This window comes from Carassius auratus, chromosome 23, assembly GCF_003368295.1.
Source record: "Carassius auratus strain Wakin chromosome 23, ASM336829v1, whole genome shotgun sequence".
NCBI lineage: Eukaryota > Metazoa > Chordata > Actinopteri > Cypriniformes > Cyprinidae > Carassius > Carassius auratus.
Genome location: NC_039265.1, coordinates 17,322,213 through 17,345,289, shown reverse-complemented (window position 1 = coordinate 17,345,289; position 23,077 = coordinate 17,322,213). Strand labels below are relative to the sequence as shown.

Genomic DNA, 23,077 nt, shown 5'->3' with positions numbered 1-23,077 from the left:
GTCTCTTCATGTGTTTGTACTAATAGCTATCTAATCAAGGAAACACCAAGTGCCCTCCAAGATGCATTTGAGACAGATGCGAGAGATGGGGGTGCTTTGAGTTGCGTACAAGATGAAGTCAAGTGTAAATACTTCCATTTGTTAATTAATCCCAAATTCCCAAACGGTTTAGGTTCACTCCATACAGTCCACATATAAGAAAAGCAATCGTGGATGAGACACATTGAGCAACCACGAATCTCAAACATCATTTGCCATATGGGACTAAGACTAAACTCTTTGAGGAATGCATTGATGTTGGATATCTGTCTTGTGTATTTTATGCTGAAGAGGAACTTTAATTACAGGCATTCTCTAACAAACTGCTTATTTGATTATCTTCCAGTAGACAACGAGAAGCGCTGCCACTTGTAATAAAACTGTTGTTTTTTTGCACAGAAACAGAGTACATAGTGACCAGGTGTGCAGTAATGGGATTCATTGCTGATTCTTACAATCACACAGAGATCCCAGCAGGCATTTGTCGAAACAGCTCCGCCTCGTCTTACCCGTTTGCTCCGCTTAGTGTAGTGTTTGGCTGTAAGAATATGAATGCTTCCGGTCTTCACTTCCTACTTGAGCCCAGCAGGCAACAGCCCAAACAAAGTGACAATAAGCCATCTGTCATAGGAGCGTCGACTGCTGCACAGTCTCCAGTGCCTCCGGAGCTCCTTACTGGGGGACATTAGTAGGGTTAAACAGTTGGTAGGAAGGAAAGCTCTTGGAAAGCACAGCCATATGCCTCTTCTGCTCAACTGCACAGTGAAAGAAATCTTGCTTGAAATTCTTCTCCGAGAAGATGTTATGCTTTTGGTATCCATTTTCTGGAAATCATCAGGTGATGATTAGGTTGGAAACATGCGATTTGATTAATCCTAAACGTCAGAGCATATGTTACGGTAATTGTTTTGTAGGATCCCTCATCAAGTTGGTGAGGCTTCTCATCTGCGTGACAGTTATCAGCCTTTTTTCTCCATTTAATGTCACCAATCACCTTTAGCTAGAGCGTATTTAAAAAGCCATTGATCTTTATAATGCAGTGCTTTAATATGACAGTAACAGTTGTACGTGATGCAGGAAGTCAAATTGTGAAGATTGATGAGGGCTTGCAGGTGAATTATAATCCATCTACCTGAGTGATGCCTGCGCTGTGTTCCGTACCAGCAGGCCGACAAATAAATAAAACCCACAAAGGTGACACTAGGAATTGATACTTAACAATCCCTCTGAGCAACAAGCACTAGAAGCAGCTCTGACTGAGAGGAAAACTCCCCCGGAGAGACAGAGAGCGAGAGAGAAATGGCAAAGCTGGGAAGGTTAATGGAAAAGAATGGACTGGATTTGCCAAAGGTCACACATTTGGAGTCAGCACCTTGTTTATGATTAGAAGAGGTCTGAGCACAGCTTGTGTTTGAGTTGCTTAATAAAGCGCTTTAAATGACTATTGATTCATGCTTCGGAAAGAACTATGACTCGGCTACGTGGTGATTACCTGTGTAAGCATAAGGTCCAGCGTCTTTAATCCTTAATGAGAGGCTGTGCGGTAAAGCGTGGTCGCAGAGGTTGATCCTATCCTTTTTAATTGGTCCGAGGACCTATATTTCATTATAATAAATAATGTTGTATCTTCTAATTTCTAAAACTGTAGTCGGCCATGAGATGTTTGAAGACAAATTGTGAATTTTAATGGCCGGTGGACCATCTCTTATGCAAAGTGACTGTAGAATTAATTGATTCGATCCAATTTCCAGATCCTTAACTAGATTGTGGGATTACTAACTAAATCTGGAATGTGATGTATGTATGGTGTCCTGTGGGCCTTAACTGGCCGCTCCGCCAATTTTTCACAAATTCCCAAGATGAACTTATGTGGAGCGTAGACCGTAATCTCATTCCCTGCGCTGGATCGGGATGTGAATATGATGAGCGACTGATGGGAGTCTGTTAGTGCACTCAGTCTAGGTTAGTGCTTTGGATCAATGCGTGACCCTATTGGAAAAAAATGGGGAATTTGGATGAATTGACCTTTGGATTGAAAAGAAATGGAATGAGAGGCGAATAAAATGAAAGCAATATCCAGTAAGACTGGAAAAATTGCAAGGTGTATGAGTGTAATTACTTGATGTTAATAATGAGGTTGCATAGTTGTAATGATGATTTTCTCCTGGGGATATTGATGCTGATAGGTCGCGATGTGGAGAAAGTGTGCTTTTGTACGAGTGTGCATGAGTCTGTGTACTCTAGCATTCATAAAGTCACAAAATTGATATGCTACAACTTCTATATTTTGTTATATTTATCAATGAAACCCAGAGACGCATATTTGGCTGATGCACAATTATACATCAAAAAATAAACCTGTGTTCATTGTATAAATATTGTGAACTTTTTACACTAATGAAATGAAAGTCGAATAGATGAATGATATATTAATACCATATTGGTTATGGGCCAAAATTTTACATTTATTGGAATTAGTTTATAATGCATATATATCACCTGATATTGGATATTTAATTGTGCATACTTGTTTTGTGCATGCATATTTTTACATTTAAACTGCATTTGCCACCCTCAAAAATAATCTTTAATAACACTAATAATTTAATAACACTGTCAGATGAATTTTCTTTAAAAAAAATGAATCTGAGATTTAATATCTAGTTTTTTCTTCTGATATGTTTTTTCACACTAAAAAGTATATATTTACCTTTGATATAGATCAGTCATTTAAAATTTAAATATTAGTATCAGTTAAAACTTTGATATTTTTTTCAGTAAGCAAAAAGAGGTGATGTGATCTCTTTTTTCTCTCTTTTTTCTCTCTAAATGTTTTATAGCAATGTCTCAGCGATGGATATCTGTCATTGTTAGCCCATATACATCATGTTGAAGAGGAACTTGAATTATATCAACGACAGCTTTGGATCAATTCAGTCATGTCGTGTGGAGGGTTTGCGCTGTGCACTCTGTGTGGTTTTAAATGCCTAAAAATAGGTCTTTTTATTGTGTGAGTGGCCAGAGCAAGCTCTCTCATCCTCTGTGATCTTTCGCCAGGGGTCGTGTAATGCTTCTTAATGTGCTCGTAAATCATGGCTGGTCAGCCCATGCACACAAGAATGTAAAGAATCCGACTCAGCCTCCATTTATCTCTCGCTCTTCTTCTCTCTTCAAGTCAGTCCAGTAAATCTTTTTCTCCTGAACACTCAAAGAGGAATTTCTCTGCAGCTGATTTTCTGCAAATTAATTACATACTGAGCTCAGTGATGGATCTAGGAATGTAGTGGAACTGTTGTGCTGTTCTCTTTACTGTGAACTAAAGCTCATATAGTGCTTTGCCTGAATTAGATCTGGAGCCTTCTTAGTTCACAGGCTGATTTCCCATAGGGGGCTACAGCACGCAACCACTGCAGTCCAACTATTATAAAAAGTAGGCCTGATGTTGTTCAGTGGTCCATCTAATAACAAGTGCGTGATCCTCTCATGCCCCTTTGAACTTCACTTACCGAATTTCTCCCTTGTTATGATAATTCACTCATAATGTATTAATAATAATTCACATTAATTCATCTTGTATCCAAAAAAGACAATTATGGGGACATGCATATATCATTTAAATTGTATATCATTCAGATATTCATCAATCAGTTTTTGGTTTATATATGCTGTGTGTGTCATAATCTATTTACTTACTATTTACATATCTATGTATTTTACATTTACATTTGGCAGATGTTTTATCAAAAGTCGAGCACAAAAGAGGAATAAAGCATTCGTGGCATATTGGTTAGAGAGTTTGACTCCTAACCCTAGGGTTGTGGGTTTGAGTCCCGGGCCAGCAATACCACGACTTAGGTGCCCTTGAGCAAGGGACCGAACCCCGAACTGCTCCCTGGGCGCTGCAGCATAAATGGCTGCCCACTGCTCCGGGTGTGTGTTCATGGTTTGTGTGTGTTCACTGCTGTGTGTGTGCACTTTGGATGGGTTAAATGCAGAACACGAATTCTGAGTATGGGTCACCATACTTGGCTGAATTTCACGTCACTCACTATGTTATATATTTATACTTTTAATTCTTTAAGAACATTTAAAAGAGCGTGTATATTTAGATACTTAGATATTTAGAAATACATTTTTTTTTAATAAATGCAATATATTTACTAGACAGTAATTTACTGGTAGCATTTAAACTGAGATTCTTTGCCTGTTTGGCAGTTTCACATTCGATGCAACTGAGGCCGGTATGTTAGGTTAGATCCAGTATAAGTACAGCAAAGCATTCAGCTATCCGTTTAGTTGCACTAAAGGGGCCACCGGGAGGCCAACTCCTATTTTGCATATGGAACACTGCCGCGTGGTGATGAATGGTAAGTTCAGCAGTACAGCACAGACGCTGTTCCATTCTCTCGCGGCCGCTCGTACAAAGATATGTTCGCACACTTATCTACAAATTACAGTATCAGATTATTTATTTAGCTCTGTGATTTAGCCTCAACAATTCATTACAGAATTATTTGTTCCTTTAATCAGAATGAATGGAATGAAAGCCTATTTCCATCCTCTTGATTACAGATGCTGCATTGTAATCTATAAACGGAAACAAGGTTGAGAGTATAGTTAAACCTTTGATTAATTGTGCTGTTGCTGATAGTCCTGAAATTAGTTAAGCCAGTGGTTTCAGACCCTCTATGAACGGGGTTGAGAACCACTGAAGGCTGCTAAGTTAGGCTACTAATTATACTGGGTCTAGATTGATTTATGCAGTATAACTGAGATTAGCCAAACTGAAATTGCTCAATTAGTTCAAATTTCAGATGAAGTTAATATTTTTTGAAAAGGTAGATTTTGCTGTTCCGTGCTTAGCTTATAAAATGACACACGGCGACGTCCTAATTAAACATAATTAATCAAAATGAGTTATCACCCACCCTGCCAGGGGCGGTGCCCACAAGCCTCTGCTTCTTCACTGCTAACGTTGCTGTAGTCCAATTTTGCACAAATATAATAATAGGCTCTGTTTTTAGAGAAGGAGAAAACCAAATCTGTTTTCTTCAGATCTGTGCTTTACCTCCCATACTGGAGAAGAGCAAGCTGGAAGGCTGGAAGAGAAGCGCACTGCCTGTCATTAGGCCCAGCAGGTTGAGCGGTTGTGAAGCTGAGAGAGAGAGAGAGAGAGAGAGAGAGGGAGAGAGGGAAAGAGGGAGGGAGAGAGAGCGCCTTGTCTAAATGATTAATGTTACGAGGTTGGGAGGCAGAGGCGGAGGAAAGCATATATGTAAGGTTATGTTTTAAGAGAACAAAGTACAGTATTACCTAATTCAAAAAGTATCAAAGTTAAACCCACAGAAGCTCTTTAAAGCTAAAGTAAGATTCACTCTCTCAGCTTTTTTTTTTTTATCAAACTAACAAAGATCTGAAAAAACAACAGAATGACGACAGTATCATGTACATTCAACCCATATTCACCTTTATTATTAACTATCCAGAAGGAATGAATGAGTTTGAAGAAGTTTCAGTTGAAGCAGTCATGCTTTTAATCAAATATGACTGAAGTACACTAAAAGTAGTAAGAACTAGATTTATGAACATATTTTACATTGCAACTCTGGCATTTTCACACTTTATTGGTAAAATGAAAACATTATCAAAGCAAGAATTCTGACAATGACATAACACTGTGACGGTGTTTGGTTTCCTGTTTTGTTGCTTTTTTCATTTGCCAGTCAAAACACCACGAATTCAGATTCAAAGGAGCAGTACTTTCTGTATAAACAGGAAACCGAAACTTTGCGTAAAGTCAAACTCAGTCAATAGGAAAACACATCATTTCATAAGAACACAACACCTCTCAATATGGGATGAATATTTGAACATTTCTGGCCATTATAATCAACAACATTCCAGGTTAGGAGTTTCAGCACATGCCTTGGGAAAAATAGCATGTCTTTTTGGGAGCAATAAAAATATGTTGTGCACTTTCAAAAGTTGAGCAGATGTTAATGGCCATTCAAAGTCTTGAATGCCCTTTTTTAAAACGTATTTTCTGTGCCCAAGAGATAAACTTGTACAAGTGAGCCTGGATCTGTGCGCAATAAATCTTGGTGCTTTTCAAAGATATTACTACAGCAGTTTATGCACAGTAGAGACTAGCTCTGATTTACCATGTACTCGCTGATAACATGTAATCTGGTTCAGAGCGAACTTGGCTATTGAACTTAACTTTTCATATAAATCGTCATGTAGAGGTAATAAATCTTCTATTTCCTTAAATATAAATAATGTCAGAAAGAGTTAGCTATAATGCTGGAAATAACTGGTCAGTGACAGAACAGGTTCATATTTTGTGGAGAATTTGTATCTCACATAACCAAGAGGATTCAGTCATTTTCACCATTGATGTGAATCGTGCTTTAGTGTTGTTTGTTTACTAGAGAACCTGGTTGTTGGACATTTTGTAGTTTCACCAGTGGCTCTGGGCACAGTTCATACCAGACATGGATGGTCTCTCATAGTGGAATTGGAATTTTAATGGCACTGGAGGATCCACTGTGCTGCCACTAATCACAAAGGGCTGGTTACCTGTTTCCAGGTAAGAGTAAGAGGACTTTGCCATTGACTTTTCTTTGTGATCTTTCTTATACTTCATACGACGGTTTTGGAACCAGATTTTAATCTGGCGGTCAGTGAGCTTCAACAGCGCAGCCATTTCAAGTCTCCGGTTGCGGCACAGGTAAGCGCTGAAGTGAAACTCCTTTTCCAGCTCGAGCAGCTGGGACGAGGTGAATGCTGCACGTGCCCGTTTACTATTAGAACAGCCGCTATCCTCTACTTCACCACTGCTGTACCTGGAATCACCTGGAAAATATGAAGATATATAGAAATTTTAAAGTACATAAGATCTAAGATCAATCAATGTTCAGATAGTGAACAGAACTCTCTTCCCAAAGCATTAACCGTGATGCATATAGCATAATGCCAGAGCAAATCACTGAGAATCCAGCACACTGTCTGTGGGCAGACCACTGTTGGTAGACTAATCAATAAGTCAATTATCCATTTCATATGATTTCTACTGTGGTTAGATTCCTAATGATTGTGTGTGTGTGTGTGTGTGTTTTCACTCACTGTCCTTATCAACACAAGTTCTTCAAGAAGTGACCTCTCAATGCCATAATGTTATTACTGCACATATAAGCTAAAAATCGCCACATGTATAAAACATGTCATTAAGTCTTGTATATGTGTGAAGAATGTTCACTAGTATGATTTTGCTTAGGTTAAAACAAGTGAAGCAGTCTTATCTGTGACCCAGAAAAGCATAGCCTCAGATAATATAAAAATTTCACTGTAAGCTTTTTTTTTTCTTTTTTTTTCTCGCTCCTTAGTAAAAGTTTAAACTTAATCAAGTTCACAGAACAACTGGCTGTCTCTAGAAAATATTACTTTTCTTAGAAGTTCTCTTCTTTCTTTTTTTTCCCCTTTTATGCAGCTTATGCATTTTTAACTTGAGAAGAACATATTTTCACACAGTGTAAGTGCTGTTAGACAAAAATTACTATACTTAAAATATATACATTGTAATTGTGTTTTCATCAATAAGTAATACGCATACAATAATATTTGCCCCATCTTGTTTTTTTTTTTTTTTTTTTTTTTTTTTTTTGTGCCCCATCCATATATCCACATTGATCTTGATGGACTGATATATATATATAAATTAATGACCTTTATCAAACATAATAAAACTTTAGTTTGAGACACATTTGGTTTCTTCTCACATGGATGTTTACTGGAAATGAGCAGTCTTTATTAATCAAGATTGAAATGTTGCCTGTAATTAGGGGTTCATTTTCTATTTAAGAAGGAAGGAAAACACTAATTATTGATTAATAACTGTAGTGACAAATCACATTAACATAGAACCAAATCTAATCCAGCTGTTATTCATTATTGACTAAAATATGACTGACTGATTAGATTAAGTGGTTATTTTTAAGCAATACCAATCAATATACCTCATTTAGTCCAAAAACGAGTTCTCTCACCTGATTCCATGACGTTTATGGAGCTGAAGCTTATAGGTGTATGTGTCTCTCTCATCCAAGGGTACTTCTTGGTTGAAAAGCAGGAAGTTGGCAGCTTGCACCCCTCGTCTCTTTCCGTCGCATTCGTCCGGTCCAAGGATTTTGTCGTTTCATTCGCGGAGCGGCTGACACCAGCGGAGGATGAATAGGGATGTTGAGAGAGTTTTTGAAAGTTCCACATATGGCCTTCATAACGTTTTGATGAATTTTCTTCAGCATGTTGTCTCCACGCAAAACTGCTCTCCTGCAGAGCACAAGGGGACAAATGTGGCTCCATAGAACAAACATGAGATTTATTGCAACATATCTTGTCCAAGTAAGCATTATTAATATGAAAATCGTGAAACGAATTATTGTGCATCTCTACCCGCCCTGACCACTCCAGTTGGATAATTGATCACACAAGGTGTAGAAAAGACATTAAAGTACACTCACTGCCGTCTTTAATTGTTTTCCAACAAGGGTAAACAATGTAGTCACGTGATGGCCTCATCCAATAGCCTCGCGCACTGGCTGTTTGAGTTGTAAAGTGCTCGAAAGCAACCAAACGAGGATTCCGTTTTCCTGCGCATTCTTCAACTATTTTGCCATTTCGAATGATTATCCTGTGGACAGACGAAAAGCCATGAGCAGGGCGCACACATTACCCTGTTACCTTGCTGACAGTGTTGAGAGAGCGTGATTTGGGAGGTGGGAGGGAGAAAGAGACCAATTTGGACAGAGAAAAGACATGCATGTCTGGGATCGAGTCTCCTTAGTTTTGCCACAATGGATTGCAGAATACAGACTTCATTTCGGTGATAACGTTTTATAATACAATGTTTGAAACCTTGACTGACTTATCAGTCCACTGTGGTAGGTATTATATAATAATCGACTTATTTGCCGTATAGTTAATTAACTGTTCCTGTAACGCTTTACAGTTGTAACTACAGCTCAAAACATATACTGATTTTATATATATATTTTAAATGTCTTAATCCTTCGTAAAAACAGCCATGTAGATGTTTTAGCAGTGTCTTTTTATAAATAAAATATTTCAGTCATATAAATTGTTTGTCTTTTCCATAGTCATGTTTTTTGTAAAAAAAAAATAATAATAATAAAAAATATATATTTACATACATATAATAACCAACGTTTCTGAGCTGTGAAAGAAATATTGCACCACGCGTTAAATGGATCTTTCGAATATCAATGGCGTTTCCGACGTGTGTTGAGATTTCTGCGCATTTTTACCTGGTGAAAGAGACATCAAGAGAATCAATGGGTGTGGTCAAACAAAGAGATCTACTGTCAGTGCTGTAGTGACAATGCACGTCAAAAATAATCTTAGTGAAATTAAAAGAGTTTCATTTTTCAGTTAACTGGCAGTGTAAGGAAATAGTCGCCGATATGGCTATTTGTTCGTCTCGGGTAATCAAAGAAACGTTCAAGATCATCGCGTGTAGTAACTAAGAATCGCGTTGTCTGCTATTTAAAACAACGTCTCGATGAACAAAGACCAGGAAAAGCCCGGATTTGGCGTAAGCATGACATTTTAGGGTAATGGTGAGGTCTTTAGAAACTTGTTGGAGTCGGGTAACTTGTTGTTTTTAAATAATTTGAGTCTTTTTAAATAATTAAAGATTGATCAAAAAACCTTTTTATTCGCAATAGAATTAGCCTTTGTCCTCTGACGTCATGAAGCTAAGCTGGTGGAGGGAAGAGGGTCATTGCCACAAAACGTTATTTAGCGCTCAACCTGTCCAGATCGCTGTTTTTCCCAGACACCTATCGTCACAGTAGGATTCGTTTTTAGCCAGTTGCTAATTATAACGACTGCTTGCCGATAACATTATATAAAGCAGTCACGCTGAAGTAAATTAGTATCCCCAGTCTGAAATGAACATAAAAGACTCTTCCTTTAGGCTCCATAAGCTGTGGACAGCGGTTGTCTCGCACTAGTGATTAATTGTGCACAAGGACTGAAAACCAAGGACTAGTCCCTTTTCATTTACTCTCCACAGTGTCTTGTTTGAGTATTTACTCAGACACTCAGTACTGTCAATAACATGTCTAACGTATTTTCCAAGACAAAGACTGATTACCTCAACGATTCACTCTTTCTCTTGCAGGGATTTTATATTTTAATTTATTTACTTACTTTTTTTTCCAGAAAACGCTTATAATAATAGACAGATCTCAATAATGAGTTTCTGAAAACCAAAGAGGCCTGCCAGTATGGGCAAGTATGTTTTTGAATAATGGTCGTCTCAGTACTTACATAGCCTATAGCTATTATGATAACTTTGGGCTGCATTAAAACAATATCGGTAAAAATTACAGCAATTCAAAAACCTTATATTTCATTTCGGATGGTTTAACTAGTCAAATAACCATTCATATACTGTCTATTAAAGAAGAATATCAAGGAACCATGTGGCCATCCTCTTCGGTTGTAAGGCTAAAATCATTTTTTTCCTAAAAACGATTTGTTATTTTGAGTTCAGTGAATTGCTGTCACAAGCTTGGTCATATAGAAGCATTCACTATGCATATTACAAGTCCGTCTTCTGCCGAGTTGCAGCGCTATTAACATGAATGATTAGTGCGCCCGAGTGTGCAAGGAATGCAAGTGTAGGCCTACTCATTCCATAACCACATATGAATGAGCTATTCAATAAATGCTATTTAAACAATTTCGATGCATTTTTTATTTAATTACTATTAATATTTTGGGAAGTGGTGGTGGAGGCCATAGGGAGGGTTTTATTATTCTTCTGCAGGTTTTATGGTCCCCCTTGTACCTTTCATATATTTCAATCTCTTCCCTTATTGTTTGAAAGTCGCCTGTGATCTTGGGAATTTTCTAATTAAAGTAAGTTTGTTCCCTTGTCTCATGCCGCTGGGTCCATTCACTAAATCTGAAAAGGAATCTTTGATGTAGTGGCTCAGCAAGACCATAACTCAGCGCCTCCGCCGGTACACTACAATTCTCTGTGAACTCTGTTTGAACCACGTTGCTGGCAATAAATCATTTTTCTTTCTCTCACAAAAGCGCGCCGGTCGCTCTGGGTGTCAACCCTTTTATAATTCCTCCCTACCTTCTGCGCTCTTGTGGTTGCTGACACAAACAGCTGCATAAAACATCGATAATAACATCGCTTTAACCATTTCATGCAAAAACAGGTTCTCTAAAGAGGATAAAACGGCAATGAGGTAAATTTTAGAAAACAAATTAATGGAATGCACAAAGGGCCGCTGCATACAGCTGTCTGTTGCTTTCTCTCACATAACTCCAACTGTTGAGGACATAACCCACATTTTTGGAGAATAAATCATTTTAAACATTTTTGGGGATGAAAGACATTGATAACTTGTGAATAGTTCTTTATTTATTTTTGTATGTAAGGTTTGTTATTGAAATCTACAAGCAAACGCTTTGCATTTCATAAAATCATAATCTTTTCATTGTTTCAGCACAACGCTTCGGATTAATTTCTTCAATAAACATTAGTAATATCCTAATGGTTTTAGGCATAGGACAGATAAGAGAGTAAATCCAGGAAAGGATTTTAATGAACAGAGGATGTTGTTGGTCATAACGATGCATACAAATGGGTCTGTCTCTGAAGAGCAAAGACTAGATTTATATCTTCGGTGCCCTGCTTCGCTGTAATACAAATCTGAACCTAAATACAACTATAGAAATTTGGAGAGATCTCTCAAGAGTTCATCAAACTTAGAAATAAGATCGACTTAGGGTCGACTGCGCTACAATATTGTTTCATTGTTTTATTTTAAAGTGGACCGGGGTCGTGAAAGGTGAGTTCTGTCAACTATTTAAAAATATATAACATTAGAAAACCTGACTACAATTCACACATGGTATTGTTTATATAAAGTTGCAATGTTGGAAGGGATTTCATACTTCATAAATCCACATCCCCCCCCCCCCCCGTTCCACATTTTGCATACTTCTGTATTCTGTACATTCACGCAAAATAAAAGGTCAAAATAAAACTATACATGTTATTATATGTGTCTAGAAGTTTTATTTGCATTTATGTTGAAATGCATATTTCATATTTCATTTCTAACGTTTTCATTGCGTTTTATCTAAACACCTTATGACTAATAGTCAAAAAGTCATTGGACTTCTCTGTTCCTCCTATGCTAAAGTTCTTCGGTTTTGCAAGGATTTAAAAGTCAGTCTTTATTTAGCACACTAGAAATTATATTCTATGCTAATAGAACATGCCTAGTTGAACCACTCACCATATTGTACAGAAAACGTTAATCTATGAATGCCATTTCTCTATAGAGAAGATAACATTAATCATTGGGGCTCAGCAGCACGTCTAGTGACCTCCTCATGACCGCATATGTTTAGACACATTGCAGACACCCCGGAGAACTGGACAAAAGCCTCAATACACAATTGTACATCTATACTGTGACACTGGGAACTTCTCAGTTGCAACAAGAGAGACTTTCGTTTAGGCTACAAGGGTATCAACCAGTGTGACGTGATAGTGAATATACTTTATTTATTGTTTGTTTGGTAACTTGTGCAAACTGGAGAACTTCAAAAAGGGTTTGCTTATGAAACGTGCGTGACCTGTAATGATGTCTGTTTTCTTAGGACTGTGGACGAGGAAAGTTTCTGACTTGTGTTGTTAAGCTCTTACATTAATTTCTCCACCTCCTAGTAGCCTTTATAAAGGTTTGCTTCAGATAAGTATGAAAGACTGAGAGAGAATAAGAGAGAAAGACAGATAGAGAGAAACAGAGATGTTCGCAGGTGGCATTTCATCCATAGGACGACCATTCTCTTGCATTCTTAACAAACTGCCCCTGTGCCATTATACGCCGAATTCTTCCTTGTAATGAGACTTTATAGACAGACACTGGGTAAAAGACTACAGGTTCATTCGATAAAAACAGGTTACGCGATGTGGCTTCAATCGGTAACTCGTTAAATTCAGGAACTTTTAGAGATAATGGATGTTCTATTCAGTGAGCGACTCTCTTAGGTTGTTGCCTGGCAACTTGAACCGATCACAAGATCACTCATCTCTTTTATCAGAGACCTATCTATCTTGCCTTTAGTAGGCTAATCCAGGAAGAAATAGCTAAATATAGGTATTGTTTTTTTTCACGAATAAAACGTAAAATTGTTAAAATAATAAAAAATCTAAATATAGGCTAATTAAGCTATTTTTATTTATTTATTAATTATTATTATGATTATTATTATGATTATTATTATTATTATTATTATTATTTTCCCGCCAAGCAATTGGTTGAGGACTCTTTTCAGACTAGCAAGCAGATTGTTCTTTGTTACGTCAAACTTGCTTGGCAGCCAGACCTAAAGAACTAATGGGCAAAACTTTCACTAGTAACTCCAACAGGAAAAAGTGCAAGAACACCGGAAATTGAATATTTTGGTTAAAAATGTAAACAGGTTTTTCATTTCACTAACACCATCTTGTGTTAATGTTTAATTCATGAATTAGCTTTGACATGTTGCATAATCGTCATATGGAAGTCACATTATTGAATAGGCCTACTAAAGTGCAATCCTTGTAACTGTATCAAGTTTAGCTGTATTTTTTCCTTCTGCAGGTGATTCTATGTCTTTTCACGATGCATGTGCTCGATTTCTCGAGAACACTTGTCGATCTACTGCGAATTACATGCTACTATTAACAATGCTTTGGGGAAATAACCCATAACTCTAAGATGATTTGTAAGATCGTTTTACGATCCATTTATAGGCCTGTCGTGATTTCGGGAAAACCCCAAATGCGCCAAAGACTTTTTATCATTAAAGGAGTTTCTGCATTTACCACTTATGCTTGCTTGTCTAACACTTAACCAGAAGTTAAGGCGTGTTCTCAATTAGCACAAGTTTATGGGCTAGCTAATGGATTTCTAGTTCCCAGCATGCTTTGCGTGAGACTGGATTAGAAGTTTATGGGGTTTTTTTTGTTGTGACGAGTATTATTATTAGTATTTTTAATGCACAGTTCAGGGGTGTCTTGATGTTGTTGGACTTAGTCTATTTATCTTAATATAATTCACAACCTACACGGCAGAGCTATGTCTACCTTTCGATTGTGTTTTTAGCTTCATTCAATCACATTTCTGACTTGAATAAAAGCAGTTAATTTATGTTTTTTTTTTTTGTCCTATTAACACTTTGACAATGTTTTTTTGTGCCATAATTGTTATTATTATTATTATTATTTTTTTTTGTTTCTGGCAAAAAAAAAAAAAAATCTTTTTTTTTCTTTCTTTCTGTCGTGTCCCCTCTCTCGGACTGCTTTAGTTTGGGTGGCCATTAGACATTACATTCGGGGTCATACTGAGTGTAAAGGCTAAGGGGCAAGATATCAGAACAAAGATTATGGAGATTGTTGAGGGCAATGCAGACACTCTTCTTTGCTCATGTTCTCCGTTTGGCATAAAATGTGGCAGAAAGCACGAAAAGTGCAAAAGTCAAAGTCATGGTTAGACTCTCACAAAGGACACTCATATCTGGAGCAAGAGCTGTATTTATGTATTTCATGTGTCGAGCGGATATTCAGTGGAAGGACTGCGACATTTCTGGAAAATAACATGGTGACCCCCGATTCAACTCTGAGCCTTTCTGCGTCGTTCACCACGGCTCAGTTTACACAGAGGACCTCGTAACAATGCTAAGAATCTACACCTTTCATCACTAACTTAATTGCTTTGAGAAGACACTTATCTTACACAAAAGGGCTGATAAAAATGCATTTTAGAACAAAAATCTTGTAATGCTAATTTCTTATTGTTCATTGTTCATAATTTCTTATTGTCTTTTTTTATTATGGAAGATTAATATTTTAATGTGAATAATGTTTCAGTAAGATATCGTGAGAAATGCAGTGCTAGAAACGCGCCATGGTAATGGAAATTAGAATAGGTAGGCCTAAACCGAAAGGCAAAATATTTGCTCAAATAGGCCTATGAAAAGTGGTGCGTTGTAAAAACGTAATTTATATCCTACAAGTCAACCACAGGACAAGATCAGTTCACACATAAGACTCGTTACTAGCATTTAACTTTGAAAGAAACAATCAGCTGTTCTCGTTATAATTTCATCTGTTGTTGATTAACATGGTAGAAGGTGTATGTCTTGACGGGTCAGTGTCAGGTTCAGTATAAACACACGCAAAACGTAATTCTTCACTTCCCATTTAGGTTAGGAGTTGTTTCTGGGTCGGTTACTCAAAAGCAGATCTTAATTGCTATGCAAGTGCTAGTCTACTTTCAAATTGCAACTGCAATCACTAAGTCAGTATAAACTAGTAATAAAAACAAACAACTGTAACTGTATTCAGATGCAAAAAATCATTTGAATAACACCTGACAATTTAGAACTAGAGACAAAAAATTACAATATTGGATCATGTATGTGTATATTTCTTAAACAGTGAATTTGCTATCACACTTATGTTTAACAATAAATATAACATTTTTGATAAAGTGTTTGATAAACGCGCGTTTCTGCAGACAGGTGAGGATCATCTTGCACTTCCTGCTTGTCTCCTCCTCCTCTTCTTCCTACAAGGGCACGTTCAAAAACCTAAGCAAAACAGATTTTGTGCAGCGTGGCACTTACTACTTGTATTGCAGGGCCAACCCTCAATCATCTTTTTGATTTATGGACACATACAAAGAAATGTCCACCTCTCTATATGGTACAGTTCACTACAGTGTGGATTGAACCGTGGCCGTAATTGCAGCCCATGCACTATGATTTTTATGGCTAGCAAATATAGTGTTATAGGTTAACCACTGCCATATCGCATATGGTATAATGGTATTAATTGAATTATATTACAATTATAATTACTGAATTATTTTCTGAATTATTGTAGCCTATTTATAATCTGTTTCAAGTGATGTAAGAAATTAAGTTAACATTATACATATAGTATATGATATATTTATACAATATTAAATAAATACATATATACCTTATAAATGTACAAGTAATAATCACTCTAAATGATCATATAAATATTAAATAAATTGTATATATAAACATTTTTAAAATAATAAATGCAATATTTTTCTTAACTCAAAGCAACTGGGCAACTTCTTTAACAAGCTGCAGACATTTGCATTTTTGTATAGCCCTTTGTCATATTGTAGGGTTGTAATTTAAAGTTGTATTTATATTTTATTTTATAACAAACGACCTATGTGCTGGTTTTGGTAACGGTACACCACCATCATTAAATAATGTATGACAGAAACGAAGACGATCTTTTAGAGGGTGATTTGTAACTTTATTGGAAAACAGGGCTTAGTGCAACTGCTGGCGCCATGTTGCTCATTCTGCATAAATTAAGTTATTGGGATCAGTTATGAGGTATTGGAAAAGGCCTTCTGTTTTTGCAACTATCGGTGCATTTCTTATATGCCATCAACAAATACTGTGGGAAAATATATCTAATATAATGTTCTAACAGCTTAAAAAAAGGATATTTGGAATTATTTGTGCTTGTCACCTAATTAAACTCTTATTTTGCAGCATAATAAAATAATATGCACTCCAGCACAGAGCACAAAAATAATGTGCCTGAAGATCTTCGTCATATAGGCTACCAAAACGATTAAAGTTTAAATTAAATTAAATTTTAACGTAACCTTGTTGATATTAGTCAGATCGTGTCTTTTGAAACATATGTTCCAAGAAGCCAACACTACTTGTAAAAAAATAAAATAACAATAAAATAAATAAATAAATTGTATTTTATATATATATATATATATATATATATATATAGATAGATAGATAGATAGATAGATAGATAGATAGATAGATAGATAGATAGATAGATAGATAGATAGATAGAAATTAACAGGTATTGAAAGAAATAAAATAATAATAATATATATAATACGATTAAATCATTAACAACCACACTGAATTTGGTAACATTTTAAACTGTAAGGGTGAGGTGGCTTTTTATAGTTTGTGAATAGCTACTAAATATTGTTTAAAATAAAGAATTGTCATGCAAAAATGAAACTTGGATTAAAGTTTTTTTAGCTGGCAAGCAGCCACACAACACCTGCGATGACTTTCATAGGCTACATATCTCCTGTCTCCTAAACGTTACAGTTTGTTTGGTTTATGAATGTAAATATTAGTTCAGCACATTAGAAGTCAAACGTGATTTATGTGTTATACTCTTTCTTTTAAAATGATTTTTCGCAACACAAAAGCTGCTTTACATCTGCGGTGGAATGTCAGAAATCTATCAAATGTCAGCGCTCCCCAAAATTTCACTGCGTTTTGTTTCAGAAAACAAATTTGTTTTATATATCTTTAAAAGTTGTCTTACCTGTTTGAATAACACAAAACCTGCTATTAAATATTAAAAAGTCAATACAAAAATGTATTTGTACACGTCTACATGTTCCTGACAGTTTTACTCCTATTTTGAACTATATGCTTATTTTGTCTCAATTGCAATAATAATAATAAAAAAAATTATATATATATATATATATATATATATATATATATATATATATATATATATATATATACATTATTTATTTTTATTTTTTCTCATTTAGGTGAAAGTAGAAACTACTTAGAGACTGACCAGCACTACACCAAGAGCTCGAAAATGGATTCCTCCTAAAGAAAAAGTTACAAGGTCGCACGCTAAAGAAGAGCCTTGTCTCAGAGTTCACCGATCTCGTAGGTCATACGGTGCCAAGCAACAAAGGAGAAACACATTCAGATGTCCTTCTTCTTCTGTTAGCACATCAATATAAGCAAAACCCCACAATGAAAGCAAGAGCACCGGTGAGGGTGCACACAGAAGGTACACGTTGAGAGAGCCAGTGAGGTCAAGGGGTGGGAGAGGTCGGCCGACCCGGCTGAAACGAAACTAATGGGACAGAAAATGTGTCCCCAAATTGAACTCGAATTTTCTTAGTTGTCACAAACTTCAATGAAGTACCTTTTCAGCCTCGCGACATGGAGGCAACAGCATCTCGAAAAAGACTGCCGGGATGCTACGATTTAGGCGTGCACATTTATTTCTCTCTGCTGTTCGGTCACATAATGGTCCCTGAATGCAGTTCTGCACCTACTCTTTTCAAGTGCCTTTCCAAAGTCATGGCCAGGCTGAGACGATGGCCAGTGCCTTTCTTCTCATTTAGGTTTGGACAAACTATCCGCTGAAACATATTTTGCAGTGACGCTTTTGTGCACTATTTAGTGCCTGTACAACTTTATACATTAGAAGTACAATTGACTATTGCTGCCAGACTTGATTGATGGTCTAAAATGACTCACTCCTTTGTGCTTCTCAGCCCCCCACTTAGAAAGCCGTTGTGTAATTTTCATTCAAGTCAGGCCGATTTACAATTAATCAAACACATTCCTTATTTTCTGTAATGTTTTTTTTTCGAGAACTGATATCAATAGAGACGCTAAGTGTTCTAATATTTAAATTTTAATATATTCTTGTGCATTTAGAAAAAAGAAAAAGAAAACATCACAATAGAATTTCAACTAATTTGCATGTGGGTGCGTTCTGTGCAGCATTGTATCTTGCAAGGCCACAGCGTGCAGATTTTGGCCCTGTGTGTCTAGCTCCTACTATCTGCTTTGGAGATGACGTCGCTTCGATCTAGCGCCACTTTTTAAAAATAACAATATGGCACACAAAGAGGAGTGGCCTGAATCAGAACTTTCCAAACCGAGGAACTAGGATTATATTTCACAACATGCAAATTGCTTCTTTAAATAACAATATGGAAATAGCTGACCGATATCACAGCCTTTGTCTCTTTACATTGGTCTTTTTACAATCTTATCCCATAACACGAATTTTTTCAATCGTGAATAGTCACGGTTATTTTGTAATAAACCTTGTAATATGAAACATAACAAGATGAATTACTATTAATTTAAATACTAAAGGATTTTAAATTATTTGTATTTAAACTCAACAAAACAAAGCACATTAAATACATGTTCCATTAAGTCCATAAATTGTTAGACCTATTTTTAAATGTCTCAATATCTACCAATTTTTCACTGTTTAGTTTATCCACAAAATAAAACGAATTGCTTGAATTAGTTTCGCAGCTTCATAACGCTTGAAATCAATAATGGAAAAATAGAAGCAGTGCAGGACATTTTTGAATGCTGGAATTGATTTTTAGAGACATTTTGAGCCATGTTGAAAACAGTGTAATTAATAACAACAAGCCATCCTGTGGAATGAAAAGCGATAAGGTTCCTACTAAAAAAGGCCCGAATTATGTTCCACGTTAAAAGCATGCGCGAGAAAATGATGGGTACACAGTCCATGCTAACCCACACAAACCGAGCGCTTAAACCTGAGAGACTGCGTTGTAGATATTAGAGCAGAAATAAAGTGTTTATAATAAATTTTCTGCAAGAACGAATGCTGCTACCCCACTGACACGTAGATTTTAAATTTACGGATAACACTGTTTTACTTCTGGGCCTACATCTGCATATGCAACTGACTACTAACATGAAAGTCTCTGCATCTCCTGTTAAAAATGATAGAGAATTTTTTTCGCTACTTATGATTAATAAAAGTCACTCGAGTCTAGGTAAAACTAATAGACACTTACGTTTTATTGACCAATATAATTAGCACAAATACACTAAACTGGTTTTATTGCATCTCACAACAATCTGCTGTTAAAAGCCTAAACACAACTCCATCACAACAAAAACTAAATTATAATTTAAAATCTTAATCTTTCCATACGACAGATAACCCACAGCATGATTTACATTTAAAGAAAACAAAGACGTTTAATATCTTTTTTTTCTCCTATCGATACCCACGATAGTGTTTTTCATTTACAGTACAAAAAAAAAAAAAAGGTACCAGCTCTCTCAAGTGAGAAATAAATAGATTCGTTGTGCACTTCACCTTGGCAGCTGGGCAAAGAAAGGCCCTCAAATAACATTTGAATAAAATGTCCATATCCTGCTTCGCCCAAAACATTTCTCTTAGAAAAAAACAAAACAAAAACAAACATCATATTGATTCAGTTTTAGATAAATTAAACCCTGTTTTGCGTAAAAAATAATCCATAGGTATTCGCAATAATCCATGCTATATAACATGCATTTTATATAACTGTGGACTTAAAGGAACCCCTTTACGCACAAGATACCTACGAAAACAAAATATATTATATTTTATAAATAATCAGTCATTTGATCTTCCCTTCTCTCCTCGAAATAGTTCTCTTATAACCTTGTAATATCCTCGCCACGCTCGCTTCCGGAGAGGTCCTCGGAGGCTGACATGGTGTTAGTGGTGGAAGCTGCCGCCACAACCCCAGCCGCTGAGCTTGTGTTGGACCCGGAGGAAATGCCCGTGGAGGAAGAGGATCTGACTTTGGTGTTTGGCAGCCTATGGTCTTTTTTCCACTTCATCCTGCGGTTCTGAAACCAAATTTTGATTTGCCTTTCCGAGAGGACCAAGGAATGAGCAATCTCGATACGTCTTCGCCGTGTTAAGTACCGATTATAGTGGAATTCCTTCTCCAATTCTAAGACTTGCTGGCGAGTGTAAGCAGTTCTAGACCGCTTGGGTTCCGCTCCATTGTAACTAGAGTTCACTGGAGAGAGGAGAAGCAAAGGGAAAGAAAGAAAGAAAGAGCAGAACAGAATAGAAAAGAAAAGAAAAGAAGCAGCGAGGGAAGGATAGGGTAAACAAGCGTGTCTTTCATTGAGAAATGGTGGCGACAGAGGAAATGAGGGTGGGCTAAAATATCTAAAAGTTAGCTTTCTATAATAAGGCTAAAATCACATTGGACTCAGCACTGAATTATTAATGCAACATTATAAAGCTTAGTTTTTCTCTGGTCCCAGATCTCCCTCACTCTCTCGCACACTCATAACAAGAGAAGCCACATGGTGATACGACTGCCCAGAGTATACCTCGGCTATAAAATTTATGGTGGGTGTAATTACCAATGCCTAGTCGTAAATCCGCCTCAATTGTGCCATTTCAAAGGCTTCTATCCTATCGTAGCAGAGGCTGGCCAGGGGATGAGTGTAAAAAGGAGTGAGGCAGACGGAGAGAGAGAGTTAGGATGAGGGGCGAGCTTTATAGTGCTTAAGAGAAATGCGCTCAAGTTGCCTACCGGTGCTGACGTGAATTTTCTTCATCCAGGGGTACACTACGGGTTGTTTGGCAGAAGCTGAGCTGTTGGGATGCTCCGGGGTGGCTTGATTGCAGGCGGACGATGCAGCCGGAGGGGTGGCAGGAGACAGGGGTAACGGTGGGGGCTCACATGAGGCAGATTGCCCTTTTCCGAGCAGGTGCCCCGCGTGAGGCAGTCCATGTCCTCTTTGAGTATCAGGCTCAGGGATGCTTGCACAGTTATACTGACGCTCCTGGTAGCTTGCCCGCGGAGGGTATAACTCCTGGTGGTGATGCTGGTAGCCACTGTCCCTTGCACGGCTGTAATATTCGGGGCTGTGTTCGGGAATGTAGCTATTTTGCGAATATTCCTCGCAAGGAGGAAATTTCGGATCGATGTAGTTAGAGTCCATCAAATACGAGCTCATGATCATTAATTTCTGGAGTGGAAAATAATTTTTCTAGCTTTGTCGTTTTTCTGCTCCATAAAGCCCTCCTACTAGCGAGCAACCCTGTAAAGTTACTTTTACCACGTGATTCGATGGCCCAATGGCATGGGGCGATGTAGTCCCCGGATAAGGAACCACAGCTTTCGCAAATATACCTTCAATTTTCCGCCATTGTCCGCGAAGTCTTTCAGTCTCTCTGTCCCTCTCTCTCTCTTTCTCTCTCTCTCTCCCCCTCTCTCTCCCCCCTTTCTCGCTCTCTCACACACTCATACACAATGGCCAAATCTTCTCGGATCATGCCACTGCACCTAGAGATGTTTCTCAGTAAACTTGTGCATGTGCTGTTACCTAAAATATTTTAACATTACACTGTTTAAAGAATTTAACAATTAAGTTAAATAAATAAAATATCAATCACATTTAAACTTAAGTAACGGATCAGATATACATAACTATGGCTAATAATAACACAATACAATCCTGCGCTATTGTATATAAATATATATATATATTTTAAGGCAAAAATATATATTAGAATTAACATATTTTCTCTTATCTCTAATCTGTATATGCCAGTGCAAAGCAAATTTCCTGGATAATTGGCACATAGTCTAATATGTCGTTATCCCTATTATTTATATAGGCTACAGTTATTAAAATAACCAAGTGAAACTACCTTAGAAAATTCTAGCCTATTTATACAGTTAACTTATGATTCCACAACTTAAGTCAAAATGTAGAGGTTGAGAGGAGATTTTGTGTTTAATTACACTATAAAGGCTTTAAATTAACCGTTTACAGCGATGGTATATACATCATATTTCCTCTTCCACGAGATGTGCAATTTTGGCTAAGGATGTTTGTCTTCATAGTAGTCCTGTTCATTCAAACTAATCTACTTATGATAGTAAGCACACACGACTTTCATGCAAAGTCACGTGCCTCTGATCGAGATGAATACAAACCCAACTTGGCTTTCGTGGCTTTTACGTCGCCCATGTATTCCTGTAGAGACGTATTTGCGATTTTAATGCCTTGGACACAAATTCGGTTCTACAGGGTACATATAGACGACTACTGACAGGCCTTTCTTCTAATGGAAGTTTTTAAACAGAATTCAACGTACAAAAAAAAAAAAAAAGTCAGGTTTGACTACGACCTCTTCAACATATTGAATAGGGGCTGAATAATTTGCTGGGGATAGGTTTCTGTTTGGCATCTACACAATTTGGTCATAATTGATATCTAGGGAACTGGTAAAATAATATAATTTTAGAAATATTCGTTAGTCGTTTCTTTAAAAAACGTACAAATA

General features: G+C 36.9%; 1 protein-coding gene across 2 annotated transcripts in view; it reads right to left on the bottom strand.

The window, feature by feature from the left end:
* Window positions 1-5,485: 5,485 nt before the first annotated feature.
* Window positions 5,486-23,077, bottom strand: part of LOC113041571 (homeobox protein Hox-C4a-like) — an 18,307-nt gene continuing 715 nt past the window's right edge. Inside the window, exons 1-5 of one of the 2 annotated variants that reach the window (XM_026200178.1) lie at window positions 21,315-23,077; window positions 20,420-20,786; window positions 8,558-8,728; window positions 8,085-8,395; window positions 5,486-6,894 (exon numbers count right to left, since the gene is read on the bottom strand). The exon at window positions 21,315-23,077 is cut by the window's right edge and continues 705 nt beyond it. In XM_026200178.1, the coding sequence (XP_026055963.1) occupies window positions 6,500-6,894; window positions 8,085-8,395; window positions 8,558-8,728; window positions 20,420-20,786; window positions 21,315-21,747 (1,677 nt within the window). In that variant the 5' untranslated portion in view covers window positions 21,748-23,077 and the 3' untranslated portion in view covers window positions 5,486-6,499. Of the gene's footprint in view, window positions 6,895-8,084; window positions 8,396-8,557; window positions 8,729-20,419; window positions 20,787-21,314 lie in introns of those variants that run through there. The other variant, XM_026200177.1, reaches the window with a different exon arrangement.